Source organism: Chelonia mydas, chromosome 4 (genome assembly GCF_015237465.2).
Source record: "Chelonia mydas isolate rCheMyd1 chromosome 4, rCheMyd1.pri.v2, whole genome shotgun sequence".
NCBI classification, from domain to species: domain Eukaryota; kingdom Metazoa; phylum Chordata; order Testudines; family Cheloniidae; genus Chelonia; species Chelonia mydas.
The window spans coordinates 58,472,617-58,492,296 of record NC_057852.1 but is presented as its reverse complement, the minus strand read 5'-3'; the positions used below and the strand labels follow the sequence as shown (position 1 = coordinate 58,492,296).

At 38.5% G+C, this 19,680-nt stretch overlaps 1 protein-coding gene across 9 annotated transcripts in view; it reads left to right on the top strand.

Moving 5' to 3' along the window:
- LRBA (LPS responsive beige-like anchor protein) overlaps positions 1-19,680 on the top strand; it is a 549,006-nt gene that overhangs the window by 198,516 nt on the left and 330,810 nt on the right. For all 9 annotated transcript variants that reach the window (XM_043545801.1, XM_043545802.1, XM_037897376.2 and 6 more), the window contains exon 36: positions 307-415. In XM_043545801.1, the coding sequence (XP_043401736.1) occupies positions 307-415 (109 nt within the window). The remainder of the gene's footprint in view (positions 1-306; positions 416-19,680) is intronic.

The following is a 19,680-nucleotide window of genomic DNA, read 5'->3' as shown; positions in this document are numbered from 1 at the left end:
GCATACGGGGATGTTTTCTTACATTGTACATATTTTTATTTGAAGCCAAACAAACTTGCACCTTGTATTGTGATTGAAGTGTTTTCCAGTACTGCATGTTGATAACTTTTTGAAACATGTTTTCAGTAGGCTGCCAGAAAACTGCAGATCAGTTGTTTACAAAATAATTTTGTTCAATTTTTTTGTTAAAATAAGGTTGGTATTTTGGAACAAAGCTCAAACATTTTGTATATAAATAGCCTCTTCAGATATTAGTTTTTGGAATTCATAAGCACTGGTTAATCTTTAAATATTTTATGTCAACAGATTGCTGAGCCAAACGATGAAGGATCATTTAGTAAGAGTGGCAAATGAAGCAGAATTTATCCTGAGTAGACAGAGAGCAGAGGATATTCACAGACATGCTGAATTTGAGGTAAGAAGTAAAAAACCTTGTGTGCCAGCAAATGCTAAGGCAGTTCAATCCTGCAAGATGTTTGGGAGGTATTACGTGTCCTCAAGTCCCACTGACTTCAGTGGAAGTACAGAATGCTCAGAAACCTGCAGGAGTGCTCAGCATCTTGCAGAATCTACAAATAATATTGTTTTTTGGGAGGAGGAAGGTGGGCAAAAAGAGAGTCTCTAGCATACCAATACTTTAGTCACTTACATCAAGTAAATAATAGTGTAGTGTTTTGTGTTAATGAAGCTTTATAGCATCAAAACTATTTTAATAAAGGGTCATAAATCAAGATAAAATTCACAATTAAAAAATTCCCTACCAGTGTTAACTTACATCAGCAAATTATATGGTTTGCTTATTTAACTCATCTGGGATCATTTTTAAACAATTTTACTTTTTCATGTGGCTCAATACAGTTTTGTTGCATTGCTATTTTTGTCACTCCAGGAGAATTTTAAAATGAAATATAAACATATATATTCACAGAACTATAACAAAAAATGCAAATCTTATTTGTAACTCCTATTTAACCAAATCTGCAGTTTTGGAGCTGCACTGCTTAAAAAAACCACACACAAAAGAACTCTGTTAATTATGCCATTGTTTAAAAAAACAAACAAACAAAAAAACCAAACCCAAAACTCGTGATATCTCATATATAGTTTCAGTTCTACTTAAAGGGAACTTAGTCTTTTTTCTGGAATACCATATTGCTTGTGGTTTTGTTGTTAAAGTGAAACATTAAGTATATGAAGGCATGCTTGTGTTTAATGTATTTCTAAGCTGTTTGTCTCTTAAATCTTTATTTAAACAAAATACTCCCAAAGATGAAAGTATATTTATTTTAGACTGTGCTTATGTCTGAAGGTCATCTGTGTTGTCCCCAAGATTCAAGCTGTGCGTTGTTTAGTAACATATCTGCACTTCATCTAGGCCTAGATACCTCCTCCTGCAAACAAAGATGATGTAAGATATCTATAGGACCATTCTGTGGTGGTGAAATAGTAGGCATGTTTCATTTATTACATCAAGGCAATCCAGGGTTTGGCGACAGTCCTGTGGAGATGAAAACTGCATCTTTTTTAGTTCAGTGCCTGATAATCATTGGAGTGGGACATGCTTGACATTTTATGCTCTGGATTTATGCAGAAGCTCCATGCATGACATGGTGTCATTGATTAGAAGAACAGCTCCCTTTTTTCTCCAGCTGCAAACTGTAAGAAAAGAGTGAGGGTGTGGGGGAAGCTATGTGAAAAGCATTGGGCCTTGTCATGCAAATATGGGATATGAATGAATACACTGATTCAATGGCAACATCACCATTAACATTATTTCTGTCACAAAACACCTTTTTTATGGTGTCTGTCAGGAATGTATGCTGAGCAAGAACTTTATTTTTAGTATAGCTTATGCCTGATCTCTCTAGGACAGCAGTTGGCTGACACTTTGTTGATGTTGCTTTGAATCTGTGCTATCTCAGTATGATGGCTCGAGGGGTTTAACTCATATCATCTTGAACTTAACCAGGAATTACATTAAAGCTGTCTTGTTTTGTTTATCAGGGTTAATTTTGTTTCTGTGCATCTGCTGCTGAAAGATGTGTTAGAAAAATCTAACTTTATAGGATCATTTCTGTATATGCATAAAAATAATACAGCTATTAGAACTTTTGGAATTCCGTAACACTTAAATGCCAAATTTAACATCAAACGTAAATGAATTATGTGGCACACTTCAATCAGCTTTGTAAGCTTTCTATGGAGGAGAAATAACTAGCCACACACAAATGCACTCCTCTTAGAACATCCATCAAAGTTCAGAAATCCCAGAATGGCTTGTCACGTTTGTGTCATGGATTGATCTTCAGACTTTTTGTGTGTGTAGTGCACTGTGCTACTGCTTTAACAGACCAGGAAAATGAGCAGATGTGTATAATAAAAACTCCAAGAAATGGAAAGACTAAGGAATGTTGTGGCAAAGTAGGTTAGTCCAACAGTATTTCCCTTGAAGAAAGATAGACTCAAGCCTGGTTTTAATCACAAGTGAAATTGTTTGGCAAGATTCCACTGTAGTCACTTATCACAAAACTGCCACAGAATTTGGTGTGATTGGCAGTCTGTTCAGAAAATGCTTAGCACTGGAATAGGGCAACTGTTTCTGGTCAGGACTGAGAGATAGCGGCAAACCTAAATGGGGAAGAATGCCCAATGTATCATAATGAGGGAGAGGAATTCACAAAATGTTGACAACTTTGAAAGGATTTGCTGTCATTTTTTTATTTATTTAGATGGATAAACAATAGAAGGAACATTCCTACTTTTATTCTTAGTGCTTCTGAAACAACTTACAATAACCTTTAGTCATCAATAGGCCACCACAAAAACAGCTTTTAAGGCTTTCTGCTGTGTTCCTACCACTACTCACTCGTAAATCTTTACCTTCCCAAAGCCAGGAAAAAAAGATGGGCATTGCAATGTGCTCTGAAGGTCATGAGATTTGGGCTATCCTGGAACCAAGACAGAATTTTCTGTGGAATTATTTTCAGAAATAGAAGGTTTCATTTTAAAAAATGAAGGCTTCCAATTTCAGTGGAAGCCAAAATTTCACTCCCACCATTTAAAACTTTGTGGTCTGATTCCTGGAGGGTTTGGTGTCTTGAGGAAGGAAAGAGAAGGATTGTGAAAGGAGATTGATAATTAAGTAAAGTATATAGTATTAGATAGTCACTGGATGCAACCGCGAGAAGAGGCCAGGCAAGGAGCAGAAGCAGAGGGGAAAGCACAGACACCAGGGTAAGAGAGGAGATATTGTTCTGCTGCATGAGTCCAATAATGTCGGAAATAATTAAACAATCAATTTGAAAACACATAGAAGATAATAAGTTGATAAGTAACAGCATGGATTTGTCAAGAACAAACTGTGTCAAACCAACATGATAGCTTTATTTGACAGGGTAACAAACCTTGTGGATGTGGGGAAGTGGTAGATGTGGTGTATTTTGACTTTAGTAAGGCTTTTGATACTGTCTCGCATGATCTTCTCATAAACAAACTAGGGAAATACAACCTAAATGGAGCTCCTTTAAGGTGGGTGCACAACTGGTTGGAAAACTGTTCCCAGAGAGTAGTGATCAATGGTTCACAGTCAAGCGGCAAGGGCATATCAAGTGGGATCCCATAGGGATCAGTTCTGGGTCCGGTTCTGTTCAATGTCTTCATCAATGATGTAGATAATAGCATAGAGAGTACACTTATAAAGTTTGCAGATGATACCAATCTGGGAGGGGTTGCAAGTACTTTGGAGGATAGGATTAAAATTCAAGATGATCTGGACAAACTGGAGAAATGGTCTGAAGTAAACAGGATGAAATTCAACGAGGAAAAATGCAAAGAATTCCACGTAGGAAGGAACAATCAGCTGCACACATACAAAATGGGAAATGACTGCCTAGGAAGGAGTATTGCAGAAAGAGATCTGGGGGTCATAGTGGATCACAAGCTAAATATGAGTCAATGTGTAACACTGTTGCAAAAAAAGCAAACATCATTCTGGGATGTATTAACAGGAGTGTTGTAAGCTAGACATCAGAAGTCATTCTTCCACTCTACTCCATGCTGATTAGGCCTCAGCTAGAGTATTGTGTCCAGTTCTGGGCACCACATTTCAGGAAAGATGAGGACAAACTGGAGAAAGTCCAGAGAAGAGCAACAAAAATGATTAAAGATCTAGAAAACATGACCTTTAAGGGAAGATTGAAAACATTGGGGTTGTTTAGTCTGGAGAAGAGAAGTCTGAGATGGGACATGATAAGTTTTCCAGTCCATAAAAGGTTGTTACAAGGAGGAGGGAGACATTTTTTTTCTCCTTAGCCTCTGAGGATATGACAAGAAGCAATAGGCTTAAATTGCAGCAAGGATGGTCTAGGTTGAACCTTAGGAAGTTTTTTCTAACTGTCAGGGTGGAATAAATTGCCTAGGGAGGTTTTGAAATCTCCATCATTGGAGATTTTTAAGAGCAGGTTAGACAAACACCTGTCAGGGATGGTCTAGATAATACTTAGTCCTGATCAGGGGACTGGACTGGATGACCTCTGAAGGTCCCTTCCAGTCCTACCATTCTATTACTCAGAGGTGGAGTGTAATGGAGCATGCATCATCTCTGTAGATGTCAAGTTCCAGATGTTTAGAGGGATTGGGATCCTAGTATGTGATCCTTTCTCCATTACAAATACAGAAAGAAATTCTTTGCCGATGAAGCAGCAAGTGAACATTGCAGAAAGGAGTAGTGACAGAGGTTATAGAATGAGGCATGTGAACAATTTTGCCCTCAGGATCAGGAGAAGCTAAAGAATCCAGGAGTCATTCCTCTCTTTGGTGACTGGGATCATTTCCTCTTGGCCATATAAGAATCTGCTTTGGCCTCTTCTAGGTCTCAGTCTGCTCCTAAGCAAATGGGAGTTGTGAAGGAGACATAAGGAAAAGGAAGACAATGGAGATGAGAGATGGGTGTGTGGGATAAGGCTTTCTTTGGCTGTAAGAAGTCAACAGAGACCAGCCCATTTTCCTGTGCTCTTTCTGGTCCTCCTCCTTCACCAGTAATGTTCCTTTGTGCTCTGAGAAGATATATCTATGGCTATGTAGATCTGCATAGGGTGCACAGAGGGAGTGGAACATACACACATCTTACAGTTTGTTTAAGCCTCAGACATGACCAGTGAGGTGATATTATCATTATCATCATCCTCATTTTACAGATGGAAGTGGTGCTGGTGCTCGGGCTTGAAGTAGTAATAAAACACGATTTCCATCATCAGCAACCCTGCTATAAAAATTGTTCCAGTGCCCAGGGCAGATAGGGAAACTGAAGCACAGAGGGTGTGATTGCCCAGTTTATACAGTGATAGTAGAAATATTAAAATCACATGTGTGGCTTAGGACCACAAGTGCCACTGAATGGCAATGGGCGCTGTGCTCAAAGGTCACGTAGGCATTTTTTGAAAATTTCACACTGAGTAATTGACAGAGCTGGGAATATTACCCAGGTTTCCTGTTTCTCACTCCTGCGCTTTAACTGTTAGTTACATGCTTCCATCCAGTCCTCCTTGTGTAAGTAACCTTGAAAATCTGGTGATTTGTGTTCTGTCTCAGAACATTTATTTGTGCAGGCTGTTGCAGGGTTGGGCTTTGGAGGGTAATCAGATTTGGTATTGGGCAAGTTTTGTATTCCACTGTCTAATTTTGCTTTGTTTTATAATTTATTGCCACAGCTAGTGCACCCTTTTTATTTTTCTATAAATCTAAATAAATATGTATCCAAGGGCTGTAAGCAGGGAGGCAGTATTAAACCCTAGAGGTGTACAGGTTTCTGTTTTTAGCATTCGTTTAGGTCAGTTTTGTGACACTACCACATTTTGACAAAATTCCATGCCACCACATTTCCACTCAAATGGTCAGCATAAAATATCTTAGTTCATTCCTCCAACAACAGATCTTTCATGGCTAGAAGATATCTATGTGGGGAACCATGGGATCAGAACGGGGCACTTTATAAAACCATTCATAATATTTTTGTCAAAATATTGCAGATTGTGAGAGTGTGCATGGTCTGAGTAGTAGTGTAATACAACCCTCAGATATCTAAAACACTAATCTCTGGTGTTTTTCATTCAGTCAGTCTGAGCAATACAGTGACAATCTTTGACTGGCCAATCATTGTATCAGGGATGCAAACTGCTGCCCTTTAAAATACTGCACCTCTCCCCACCCCGCGCCACACCTCCTCCCCCCAGCCCCGTGCTTTTACTTGTTTTAGTCCTTTAAAAATGTTGAGTGCCATTGTAACTTTTTTCTGTTTTTTGCTCTCATGAACTTGGTGGTAGTCTGCATCATAGATGGAACTGCAAAAACTAGTGGTCTGATTATTACTGGGTTTCTGTTGATTAACTGAGAATTTCACATTCAAATTTTGCATTTCTTATGAATCGTGTTAGGCAGCTAACTTCTCTGCATGATTTCCCTTCAGTAATTAAATCTAGTATTTCTAGCTGCTGTAACATTTGTTGCTCTTTTCTGTTCAGTTATGTTTTCTCATGCGTAAAACGTAGACTTCCTCACAGTTTGAATTCTTCTTCAGTACCAATTTATAGGACATAGTTTAGCTGTAATAAACTGTGACTGTTTTACTTTATGGGTCATGCTGAAATACCAACCTTAATGTTAATATGAACAGTATCTTGGCTAAAGTAATATGCAAGGCTTGCCTGTTTGGCTTTCTTCTGGTAATTTTGATATTTTGTTTTTCTTTTGGCAGAAAACTAAATTTGGTAGTTCTGATGATTCACAATCATAAGTATTCACCACCCTTTGCTCTATTCATGTAGCTAAGCATGAAATGTAATAAAGGATGTTCTTTTGTAACAAGGGAAATAACGAAAGGGAGTTGGAAGCCAAGCAGAATAGCCTTAATTCAGTGAGTATCAAGGAGCCCAAGAAGGATATTTGTGAATCTTTTTCACTTGTTTCAAATTTCATTTTTTTGTGTCTTGGTACATCTGGCAGGTATTTATGGTAACTGGTAATCTACATACACAACATATACCTTTTTTGGGTTGGGAGAAGGGGAGTTTATCCTAATTATATAACTATACTCTCCATATAATTTCCAAGGTTAATTTTTAAAATTAAAGCTGCTTTATTATAGAATTTTTATATCAAGCTGACACTTTGAAATGAAGGATTGCATGTCTTTGCAGCATCCTGGCATGCAAGGGTCTTCAGTGCACTAAATGACAGTGACCAGATTTGTAGAAATAAAGTATTTAGAAATACTTTTAACTAACTAAATATTCTGAACAGTAATGTGGGGTCTTATCTATTTGCAGGTCCAGTTTGAATAAAGACTATGTAGTACTTGACACCCAACTGTCATACTCCTTTATGTTGCCACATTGTGTTATTGCAAATGTAGTTTCCTGGGAATAGGACATGTTGTCACACCCAAAAGTATGACATCACACCTTTCACTGTGAATCAACTTAATTCCATCTCAAATGTACAGCTTTAAATAAATAAATAAATAAATAAATGCTATGTTTTGCATTGGGTAGTTTAAGCATTATAGCTCCATCTGTCAGAAGAAGGACGAAAAAAGTATTTTGACCCTATTCTTAATGTTTTACTTTTGATGTTACATTAAAATAAATTAGAAACCATTCTGGTGACATTCACAGCTTGGGAGCATTTTCTTCTGGGGACTCAACATGCTAAGTATTGTGCTGCTACAGTATGTTGGAGAGCCCCAAATTGAAGATTTGGGTTTATTGTTTTCTCAAGGTGACAGAGGCTTATTTTAAGGGTATGTCTACACTACGAAATTAGGTCGATTTTATAGAAGTTGATTTTTAGAAATCGATTTTATACAGTCGATTGTGTATGTCCCCACTAAGCGCATTAAGTTGGCGGAGTGCATCCTCACTACTGTGGCTAGCATCGACTCTCAGAGCGGTGCACTGTAGGAAGCTATCCCACAGTTCCTGCAATCTCTGCTGCCCATTGGAATTCTGGCTTAAGCTCCCAATGCCTGATGGGGCAAAAACATTGTCACGGGTGGTTTTGGGTACCTGTCGTCAGTCGCCCCTCCCTCCATGAAAGCAACTGCAGACAATCATTTGGCGCCTTTTTTCCTGGGTTACCCATGCAGACGCCATAACATGGCATGCATGGAGCCTGCTCACCTCACCGCTGCTGTTGCGAGCAATGTAAACATCTCGCGCATTATACTGCAGTATGTGCAGAACCTGGCTAAGAGACGGCAGCACAAGGATAATTTATTTTATTTAACATCCCTTTAGAGTATCCTGAAGTTCTCTTGCCATTGGTATAAGTATTGGTTGTGTTGGCAAACGATCAATTTTCAGAGTCCTTTTATTTGGAACAACGTCTTCCGTGTGTTAATGTGAGTTATCTTTGTGAGTGAAAATATTAGGAGTATAACTAGTATAAGGATCTAAGAATTGAAAGTTTACTCCTACATTAATGTGTGGAGGATTAAGGTCTTGCTAAAGTCAAGGGTAGTTTATTTCATGAACTCTGACTTTTGTGATGGGGCTAAGGTAGACCCTCATATAGCCAAAATGTGTATCATTTAGCTTGAGGTATCTGAGACAGAGTCTGGTTGCTGGTGATAGGAAAAGTTTGACTGAACTGTCAATGGTGTGTATATCTTCATTTTGCCTAGGGCAACAGAAACTCTCTCGGTACTGATGATAACAAAATCCACTCAGAGGAATGATGGAGCCTCTTAATTTTTCAGTTGGTTAATTATTTCCCCCGTCTCACAATGAAACAGGCTGCTGTTAGCTTCCCAAAATATTTAATGACCTCATAATATGAAAACTGTCAGTTGTCCCGAAAGAATGCTTGCTTAAAAAATAGATGTTCCCAGCAGAAATCTTGGTAATCTTACCTGTTTATGCAAAACAAATAATTAACATTTACCTTGTTTATAATGTGTGTATGAGTGTTTGTGGTAATTTGTACAGGAAAGGGTCATTTAGGATCATATGTTCTGACTAAAATAACTGGCTTTAATACATATATTGCGTATTTATAGTGTTATTGTATTTAATATCTTACTGTACCTGATTTGGTGTTTTCAATCTAAAAAAACATTTGGACAGTTGTAGGCAGTACTTATTTCCCTCTTTAATGAGGCTTTTTTGGTACATGAGCCATGAAGACAAGTCACTGTAAAAAGCAGAAAGGCTTCATGGATAGCTAAATAGTTTAAGCATAGATTGCTTTGACCTGAACAAGGCAGGTACATTAAATTACTTGAATGATAAATAAAAAAACATGACTGGTACTGGCCAGGCAGTTTAATGACAGCAGAAGAGATCTGAATTTGAATCCCTGGGTCCCGCTTGTCTAGGAAAGAAGTGTTTTAATATCTTCTTTAAGCAACTCTCTATTGAGGTAGTGATCATTATTGCCCATTTGTGATGGGAGCCACGCCCAGGCTCTTATAAGGATGGATCAGCTAGAACTGGATCACTTTGTGGGATGGTATTGTGTGGAAGGACAACAAAGAAAAGAAATGGGGGGATACAGTTCAATCTAATCAACAGTACATCCCTTGTTTGCCTAACACCAGTTAACTGAAACTCCTGGCTAACCAAAGTGTATATATCAACTGTGTACAGATAACACATACCTGCAGGACTGCCAGCTAACATGGCCTCTCTTAAACTGCCTAGTTCGCAGAGCCAGTGATCATACACTTCATTGTGCAGTGGGGATATGGACCTGGGGAGATGTCCTTACCCCTGCTATGACTCCTTTATGCTATATTCTTGGTAGCTTATAATGCTCCCCTGGGCCATTGTAATGATTTAGGTTAGATAAACAGGTCTTTACGTGCAGAGTCTTGCTAGAGTGAAGTGTATTTGGTCTCAGAACATGGGGAAGGGAATTGCCATAGAGCCTTTCAACAAACTTCTGAGATCAGTTAAGGCGAGTTCATTGATGAGCTCCAGGGGGGACCTCATCCCTTGCCCTGTTGGAATGTTCAATTCTCAACGTGAGGCCACAAGGGTGACACAGGATATGACAATGTAAAATAAGAAAAAAAAAGTGTCAACTTATATTGAGAACTTCTTGGGATGAGTACATACATAGGGCCACAGACATGCATAGTGCTTCATAATGCAGATAAAGATGGATTCCCTGCCCCAAAGAGGCTTACAATTAAGGCAAGAAGAGCAGGAGGAGATTAAAACTGAGTGGGGCAGGAGAAGGGAAAGGCGAGGATGACAGTAGTATGATTGAGAAGGCAAATGAATATATCTTAAGAACAAGGCTTTTTTAAATGCAGAGGGTATTGTTTGTCGCATTGAAGAAGTTCTGAGGTGTTTATAACCCTTACTTCACTCATTGTTTATAATAGGAATTTAAGGTCCCAAGAATATGATGTCTATTATTATCCACTAAAGTCTTAACAGTAACTGCTGTTAATACATTTAAATTTTAACGGTAAATAATAATCAGATCTAAAGGATTTCATTTTTTTTCAATTGTATTCTCATTACATTTTTGGGAATGCTTTTCTTCTTTCCATCTTTGATGTTAGAGTAGAGTTTTGTAATACAGATGTGTAAGTTTAAAAAAATATACAAACGAGACATCCCTATCCAAAGTGATTAAGTATATTTTTATAAACGTCATTTGCTGTTTTACTTGATCAATATATTTTGTACTTTTAAAAATCACTTTGAGACATAAAAAGAGAACTGAAGCAAGGAATAAAGCTAAACAAGAATAGGATTTTTTTCTGTTGACATTAATCTGTATAAATAAGATTTACTTTCTTTGAATGTGAAAGTGTAAACATCAAAACCATTATGAAACAAACTGTGGAAATAAAACATGAAAGGACAGTTTAGTTCATGCAAATCTGTAGAAACGTTAAACAGTGCTATGGCAAGACTTCGCCATCAATTTTGTTAAAAATAATATGGTTAATTAAGCAATTTTTAATAGCATAGTTTGCAGATGCAACATTTTCAACTGGTCTTTATAATTCCAGAATTAGTGGAAACATATATGTCTTTAGATTCTTCCATCAAAGCATGAGGAAGTGAATTATTGAAAAGATAAAAATAAATTTGTTTGCTTTCTGTCAGAGTTCATATCCACAGCCAACCTTGATAGAAGACCAGAATGATTTAGACAAGTTTGCTTTGGAGATTCATAACATATGCTTGCTGGACAGAATTGAGTTATCTCTGCTCTTGAGAGTAAGTTATTGTAGCAGGAGCTGACAGAGATGAAGATAACTGAGGGAAATTCAATTACCTTTTAGTGTTTTCCTTCTAATAGGATTCTTAATGTGAAAAAGATCCTTAGATGATGCACCTCTGTTGCTTTGTGAGATCTGCTATGATACCTGCATCCAGAATAAAGTGAACTCTCCTTTCCAGGCCTTCATTAGGGATGAAATATGCAGCTGTTTGTTAAATGTGGTGTTAGATTGAGAGGTTTTGATCCAGCATATTGTCACTTCTGGTTCAGATGCATTTGGCAACCATTGAGGAGCTTTATCTATTTACTGCAATACAATTTTCTTTTTTTGAAAGTGTTAACTTTCTTTAATAAGCCTTTCATATAAAAATGTCACAAAACTGTAAAGTATTTTCTCTACCAGTAGTTGTCTTTTCCTATTTGCTTCCTTCTGTGCATTTAATCTTGTTTGAATTTTCCTAGCTAATTAACACTCTTCAACTTCAAATGCTGCTTATGACCGTGTGGTCAGCTGACTTAATGCTACTGGGGCCTGGGCACCCTGTTCAGCTGTAGTTAGATTTCCTATAACACTCCGCAGCTCTGTGGTGTGTACGAACATTCTCCCAAATGTTAAGCTACTTGCTAGCTGGAATTTTAGAATCCTTAAACTCCTTAATTCAGTTTAAGGGTTTTTCAGCTCTTCTGCTTTCTGAGGTACAAATCGCTGCTAAATAAACATCAGTGTGTGTGTTTTAACAGTTGGTCACATGAAGTAGATTATCTTGTTTGAATACTTTCCATCTCCTAACAAAATACTATGTAAAATAAATATATAAGCAATATATGTGTGCATTTTATTTTTAAAACTTTCAGCCTTGCCAACTTTCCTCTCTAAAGTTCACCCTTTATTTGGCAGCCTCATTACACGCACTTGTGCACTTATATTCCATGCCCTCTCTGTGACTCACTGGATGGAAGAGGGAGTAAACTCCCTCAGAATTAGAGATTGAACTCCACCCCAAAACTATACTAATGTGGCTCCTGTAGCCCTAAAGTGCCTGATCTGTTAAAGACTGCATTGAAAACATGGAATATGGTATGAAAAAGCTGTTATTCACTTAGAAATCTTATCTTGTTCTACCGAGACTTGGCTGTGTGAAGGAACAGATGCATTTTTTTTATCAACTTCATTGTAATCAAATTATCATGAGCATAGATAGTCTGATCTTACAACTAAATGCAGTCTTCTTCCAGATGTTACGTTACTTAAGCATAATGAAGTTTGAGTCATCCAGGCTATTACCAATGCTTATGGAGGCTGTTTTTGAAAATCAAATTAATTTACATGGCGGCATAGCAGGGAGAACTCAGAAATAAAAATTAGAGTAAGAAAAGCGTAGTTCATGTTAAGACACTGTATCTTAGAACCTCTTAACACAGTACCTGGGCAATGAATACAAAATTAAGGATCACAGAACTTCATCTGCAAAGGACGGGGCAATCGAGCCTGTCCCTGAAAGCTAAAATTGCTCAGGGCTCTATTTCATTTGCTTATCAGAAATATGTATAATGGGTTGTGGAGGGTCTTAGGCCTCATGAGGCTGAACAGGTACAAACTGAAATTCAGGATGAAGATTCAAGCTTCCACTATTGCTTCAACCTCTCATGGAGACTTAAGACTGGTGGACCTGGTAATTGCCTGTGCCAGTACAAAATGTTCTCTCTTCCATCTTCTTGTTGTCCATCCTTTCTCCCCAGTGTGTTCATAATGCTATAAGCAATGGCAGTCAGGCTGAGTAGTCTAGGAACTCTATGCCTATTTTTAATTTATCATACTCTCCATGGTTCAGGCATACCTAAAGAAAGTTCCCTAATCTTCTTTCACAGGGACATTCTCTTAAGATTCAAGATGGGCACAAAGCCAGCATCCAGTCAATGCAGAACAGACGCAGTGAAACCAAGCATTAATTTCCAAAGTGTTTCAGAACCAGAATGTCCTCTGTTTATCGGCAGCTTCTGTGTTCTTTGGTCTCATGCACAGAGATTATGACATGAGAAAAAGCACACAAGAGAGAGTTTTAGGGACTTCTCTTAAAAGTCTATAATCCTCCAAAAATACAAAGCAATGTGAAGAGATCATCAAGAGTGATTAGGGATTTCAAGGGGATTGTTTTAATAGCCCTAGATTGGTTGTGCAGGGTCAGGTGTTCAGAGCTGCTCTTTTTATCCAGGAGAGGTCTGTTTGTCCCTTGTTTTGGACAGGTTGTCCCAAGATTCTTTCTCTTTGATCCCCAGCACAGTCAGTGGCTGTTTCATGGAAGACAAACATATGCAGAGACAGAGTCAAGTGGTGGAAACCTCTTATCACTACCAGAAAATAAAGCTTTTAATCTGAATTAATGTATTGGGGTAGAGGTAAACAGATATACGAGAGGATCCTGTTTCACCCTAATGATACTGGATATTTCCTGAATGGAATTAATAGGGGTGCCACAGTGAGCACTTTCAGAGGGCCAAGCAGTGGTACTGGGTGTGATCAGGGGTCAGTAAAGGCTCCAGTGGAGTTGTTAATAATTTTTTCAAGGTGGTGAAAAAATGTAGTGCAGAAGATGGTCTCTGTCACTCTAAAAGTCAGTGGACTCCATATAGAAATTGGCTACCACAGTCCAAGGGTCCATCTGGTCAGATATTCTGTCTCTGACATTGAGTATTAAGAGTCCCTTCTTTAGGGAGACCAATTAAAATAATACAGAAAACAATATGCTAGATTGTAGAGGTTATATAATATAATTATAATATAACATAACAGAGATTATATGTGACAATGTGCTATAAAGATTTTATTGTCATAAATTTAGGCTGGCCACATTAATCATGCATGACAAGCTATTGGAGAGTTACTCAATCATCCCAGATAAGTGCCACTAAAATATTCATACCACACCATTATCCCTGGTACATACTTTACAGAAATTTTCCAAAATTACTGTTTCTAAAATGTCGTTGTTTGTCATATCTTTATACCTGTGATGTCAGGTTTCCTAGTAACCTGAGTCCAACTGCAGAGGCATTCAAGAGAGAAAAATGGAAACTTAATTCACTTTATAAACCTCTAAAAATAGCATTTACATCCCTTCTGTAGTCCAGTATCTTGTGATTTGTCAGGGTAGCAATGAACCTTTGTGTGTGGGGTGGAGGCGAGGAGCGGGAGTGAGATCCTGGCTTTCTTTTAGTTACAGGATACAGGAGTTAAACCAGTTGCGGGCTGAACATTACTGGGCATTGGTCCAACCTAATTTTTCAGAGAAATTCCGTATTTTCAGTGAGATGGCATGAAAGACCCCCTAAGCTTATCCTTACCAGCTTAGGTTAAATGCTGCCACCACCAAAGTGTTACACACAGAACAGGGGAAGTGCCCACTTGGAAACGTCTCCCCTGCAAAATATCCCCCCAAGGGCTACACCCCCTTTCCTGGGGAAGGCTTGATAAAGTGAACACAGACCCAAAGCCTTGGATCTTAAAAACAATCAGGTTCTTAAAAGAAGAATTTTAATTAAAGAAAAAAGTAAAAGAATCACCTCTGTAAAATCAGGACGGTAAATACCTTACAGGGTAATCAGATTCAAAACATAGAGAATCCCTCTAGGCAAAACCTTAAGTTACAAAAAGACACAAAAACAGGAATATACATTCCATTCAGCACAACTTATTTTATCAGCCATTTAAACAAAACAGAATCTAACTAGATTGCTTACTAACTCTTTACAGGAGTTCTGACCTGCATTCCTGCTTTGGTCCCGGCAAAAGCATCACACAGACAGAGAGAACCTTTGTTTCTCTCCCCCCCACCCCCACAGCTTTGAAAGTATTTTGTCTCCTCATTGGTCATTTTGGTCAGGTGCCAGCCAGGTTATCTTAGCTTCTTAACCCTTTACAGTTGAAAGGGTTTTTCCTCTGGCCAGGAGGAATTTAAAGGTGTTTACCCTTCCCTTTATATTTATGACATGGAGGGAGGAACATTTCTCAGGCAGATTGGTTTTAAATCATAGCTGTTTGGAGCAACTCAAGGTTTGGAAGACTAGAAGTAGCCAGAGGCTGCTTATTGGGCAGCGTGCAGATGTAACTGTTAAAAGTACCATGATAAATTGCATTTATAGTAAAGCACTGTGGTAGACCACAGATATATCATGTGTGTGTGTATTCATATTCTAAACAAAATATTTTACATCCATTTCCCACATGCATGCCAGAAGATGGTAATCAAGGCTGCTCACGGTACTTTCTAGTAACAATAACCTTTGCCCGTGATCTGCCCACATTAAATCTAAGCTTCTTTGTGAGATATACAGAGAGTTCCCATCCTGCTTGGCTGTTGATTCTAACACTTGAAAACTGGATCTTAATGATTTTTTAAATTCATTTCTTTTAAATTTAGGGACAATTACGGAAATCTAATAGTACAGAATTGTACAGTTTTATGTAGGTAATTCTTCTTCCTGTACGTTTGTGCAGAAATTCATAAGTGCAGCTGAACACCTGCTCACAATGAAGATCCTAGCCAGTGGAAGTGTGAAATAACATTTCCACTAAAAACAAAATACATTCTACTGACAAGAATCTGAGCTTTAATTTTAATGCAGTTATCAGTAGTTCTGATACTCAGTATTAGCAACTTCCCATTTTAAAGAGCCCATGAAGTGGATTTAATATATATTTAATAAGTGGCTGTTCCCATCCTCATGCAAATGAATACACTTTAAAAGAGTTTACAGATTTTGAAAATAGGGTTTGTAAAGCAATTCTGGTTGCTATAGTTATGGCTACATATAATGCTACCTATGTCTGAATAGAACGTTTAAGGCAGTTAAATAGTTTGATGTAGGAGACTATTACAATAACCATAGTTATATTGTCTAAACCAGGTGGTTTAAAGCTTAAACTTTTGGACCATTCACATTCCATCAGCGTTTGACCCCTTTTGCCCACACTCCCAGATAAAGGATCCATTTATGGTGGTTTGAAATAGTATTTTAAATCTGAACAATTCTCACTTAACGTACAGAGCCTGTTGCTTTTTGGCCGTTAGAGTAATGAAAGTGTTTCACGCAATGTGTGTGTTAAGGTGTGTATTGGCAATATTTATTACATTGGTATTTTAAATTAAAAAGAAACTGTCAACAAGCTTTAGGTCAAGACTTAGGTTTTTAAAGGATTTTAGAAGACCTAATATGAATGAAAATGTATTAATTTTTTTAAAATTGCTTAACTATTTCTCTGCAGTCTGAAAAACCAAAAATAGTATTGTGCAAGTATATGAGACTCATAAACAAAATAACCAGAAACAGAAGGGAAACTGAATAGTTTAGATTCACTCTCTAGCTAGAATGAAATGTAAAAGGTAGACAATTAGAATGTTCAAGCATTTAACTTTTAACAGTTTGAAGTGATAGCATCTTTAGCTGGAAGGCTTTTAAGTTATAGGTTGTCTTGATTGTGACGTTTAAGTTTTAAAATACATGGCTGGGAACGTCATTGAAAACTCTTAATGAAAACTAACAGTTCTGGCCTTCTGCACCTTCCTCCCCATTTGCTTCTTGTGTTTTTCCCCTTTTCAGCCATGTTTTCTTCTATCTCCTCTTAAATCAAAACCATTAATTTTTTTAATACTCTGTTCATACAAAGACTAAATATCCCAGTACTTCTGTTTATCGTAAGATTCAAAGCAAGCAAGGACTGAGAGTCAGATAATTACAAATCAACACAGCTGAGAATCTTAAATTTTAGATGGACCTTTGAATAAAATCCTATATAATCCTTTATCTTCTTTCCCCTCAGAGGTTCCTGACAGTCATGTGAAAGTCCCTCTGACAGAAAATCAAAGCCCCTAATACTATTTCAAATATAAAAGTGTTGTAACTAATTGAAACCTTTGCCCAGATGCTGCTAGACACACAGTCTCATCATAATGGAAACTGTGAAGCAATGTTTCTAAATGGAGTGATGACAACAAATACAATGTTTGTCCTGTTTAGCAATTCAAAGTTACTAATGTTGCGGAGGGCAAGTACTAGTGAGGCCAGCCAGAGCTTCAAGTTAGAGAGGGCTTAAAAGGCCACAAACTAATTAAGGTAAAACCAACTAAATGAAACCCTTAATATAACATTACTGACTGTAACCAGCTGGTGAAGAGCAGAAGACAGTTATTCCTTGTAACATCTATAACTATTCTGATATTCATAGCATTCAGTTTCCTGGATTTCCCCATTATTAATGTGTGTCCAATCCTAAATAGAATTGTAGTCCCATGCAAAGTACTATGCAGGGATATTATCAAGTATCCCACAGAAATAGAATACTGATATGGCTCCATCTTCCATTGGTACAGGATAGTGGGTTGATTGCTGGGTATACCCAAACTTCATTGTGTTTTAAAAGCTTTACCACTTTCCTCATTTATCCCACAGTCTAATGGGCTGTTCAGAACAGGAGTGCTTACAAAAGGCCTGACTTACCTTTGATTATACCATCAAAGCACAAAGGACATTTATGGAAAGATTACCTCTCACATACCTGTGACAAAGTTCCTCCTCTACGTTAGTGGGTCTTGCGCTTAGTGGCAGATTTGCTCGCCTCGGAGATTCACGACAGCCCTCAGTTTGGCCGTTTCCGTGAACCCACAGTCCAGATCAACTTCTCCTGTGTCTGACCAGGAGTCGGGAGGTTTGAGGGGAACCCAGGCCTGCCCTCTACTCGGGGTTCCAGCCCAGGGCCCTGTGGAATGTCTAGAGCTCCTCCTGGAACAGCTGTGTGACAGCTACAACTCCCTGGGCTACTTCCCCATGACCTCCTCCCAACACTTTCTTTATCCTCACCATAGGACCTTCCTCCTGGTGTCTCAAAATGCTTGTACTCCTAAGTCCTCCAACAGTATCCATTCTCACTCTCAGCTCCTCGCGCCTCTTACTCCCAGCTCCTCACATGTGCACCACAAACTGAAGTGAGCTCCTTTTTAAACTGAGGTGCCCTGATTAGCCTGCCTTAATTGATTCTAGCAGCTTCTTGATTGGCTGCAGGTGTTCCAATCAGCCTGTCTATCTTAATTGTCTCCAGAAGGTTCCTGATTGTTCTGGAACCTTCTCTGTTACTTTACCCAGGGAAAAGGGACCTACTTAACCTAGGGCTAATATATCTGCCTTCTATTACTCTCCTGTAGCCATCTGGCCTGACCCTGTCACATACCATCGACTTTGATTTTAGTTGAGGTGCTCCATTTCTGGTACAACCCAGTCAAGCCTCAAGCCAAGTCAGTATCAAAGGTGTACTGAAGCTTGTTTTGTAGCTGTACCTGTCATTGGCATAAAACAGGCCAGAATAACATATTATGCTGAGAGGTACTGGTGACTACACTGATCACAAACCTCTTTGAGATTGGGTGTGTGGACGCACCCTTCAGTTAACATAACTGTCAGGATAAGTTAATCACAAATCCCCACCCAAGACAAAAGGCATGGTGAACCTGCCCTGGAGTTTTGGACTTTGTGTGTTAGTTGGGTAAGAGAGGGGAAGGCAGAACACACAGAGTGAGAGAGACTCGGGGCCAGAACAAGAAAGTCAAGCAGTGGCCTGTAAGCATAGTGTGACTGTGGAGAAGCCTAGAGAGACATAAGGGTCAGGATGTTGGCTGAACAAAGCTTCAACCTGTAAGCGAAAAAACTGTTCCTTTTGTTGTTGGTCCCTTCTGCATTCAGAGAAGCAGGACTTTGTACATTCCTTGTAAATAAGATTTCATCAAACGTACCAGACTCCAATTTCTCCTCTTAACTGGAACAACCTGCAGGACCCTGGAGTTTTGATTGGCTGCTCAGGTCAAAAGAGGTCATAATAGGAAATCCTTGTACATAAGGTGTCTTGCCTCTGAATTAACATGTGACTTCTCCATTCTTGGTTATCTGTTCACTACATTAGTTCACCTCCAAATCCTTTGTGCTAAATGGTTGGACCACATTAACTTGACAGTTGGGTATATATGTCTCAACTGTGTTTTTACCAGGAGGGTTGTATCAGTGCGGCTGTCAGTAATCAGGTCTTATCAACGAAGGTAAATGAGGGCACTGTGTTGGAGATAAATAACAAGCATAAATTTCATCCCATTATGCTCCAGTTTCAAAAGCAAGTGAGTGAGGACGCTAGTATTATTGGAAATTAGACTTCCAGAGTCTCATTTGTTCACCTGGTGACTGACGCTGTGGTCCAAAATTAAGACCATGTGTAGAGAGACCTGAAGGTTCTTTAGGGTTTCTGAGTGGAACTGTGTAGAAAACAGAGGTAGAAGTAGATACTTGCATTTTATGACTTGCATTTCGCTTATATTGGGAAGAAAAAAAACAACAGGATGGGTTACGGAAAAGGGAAGAAAGGGCTAACCTGCCCATCTGTGAGGAGGGAAAGGGTAGAAAGAT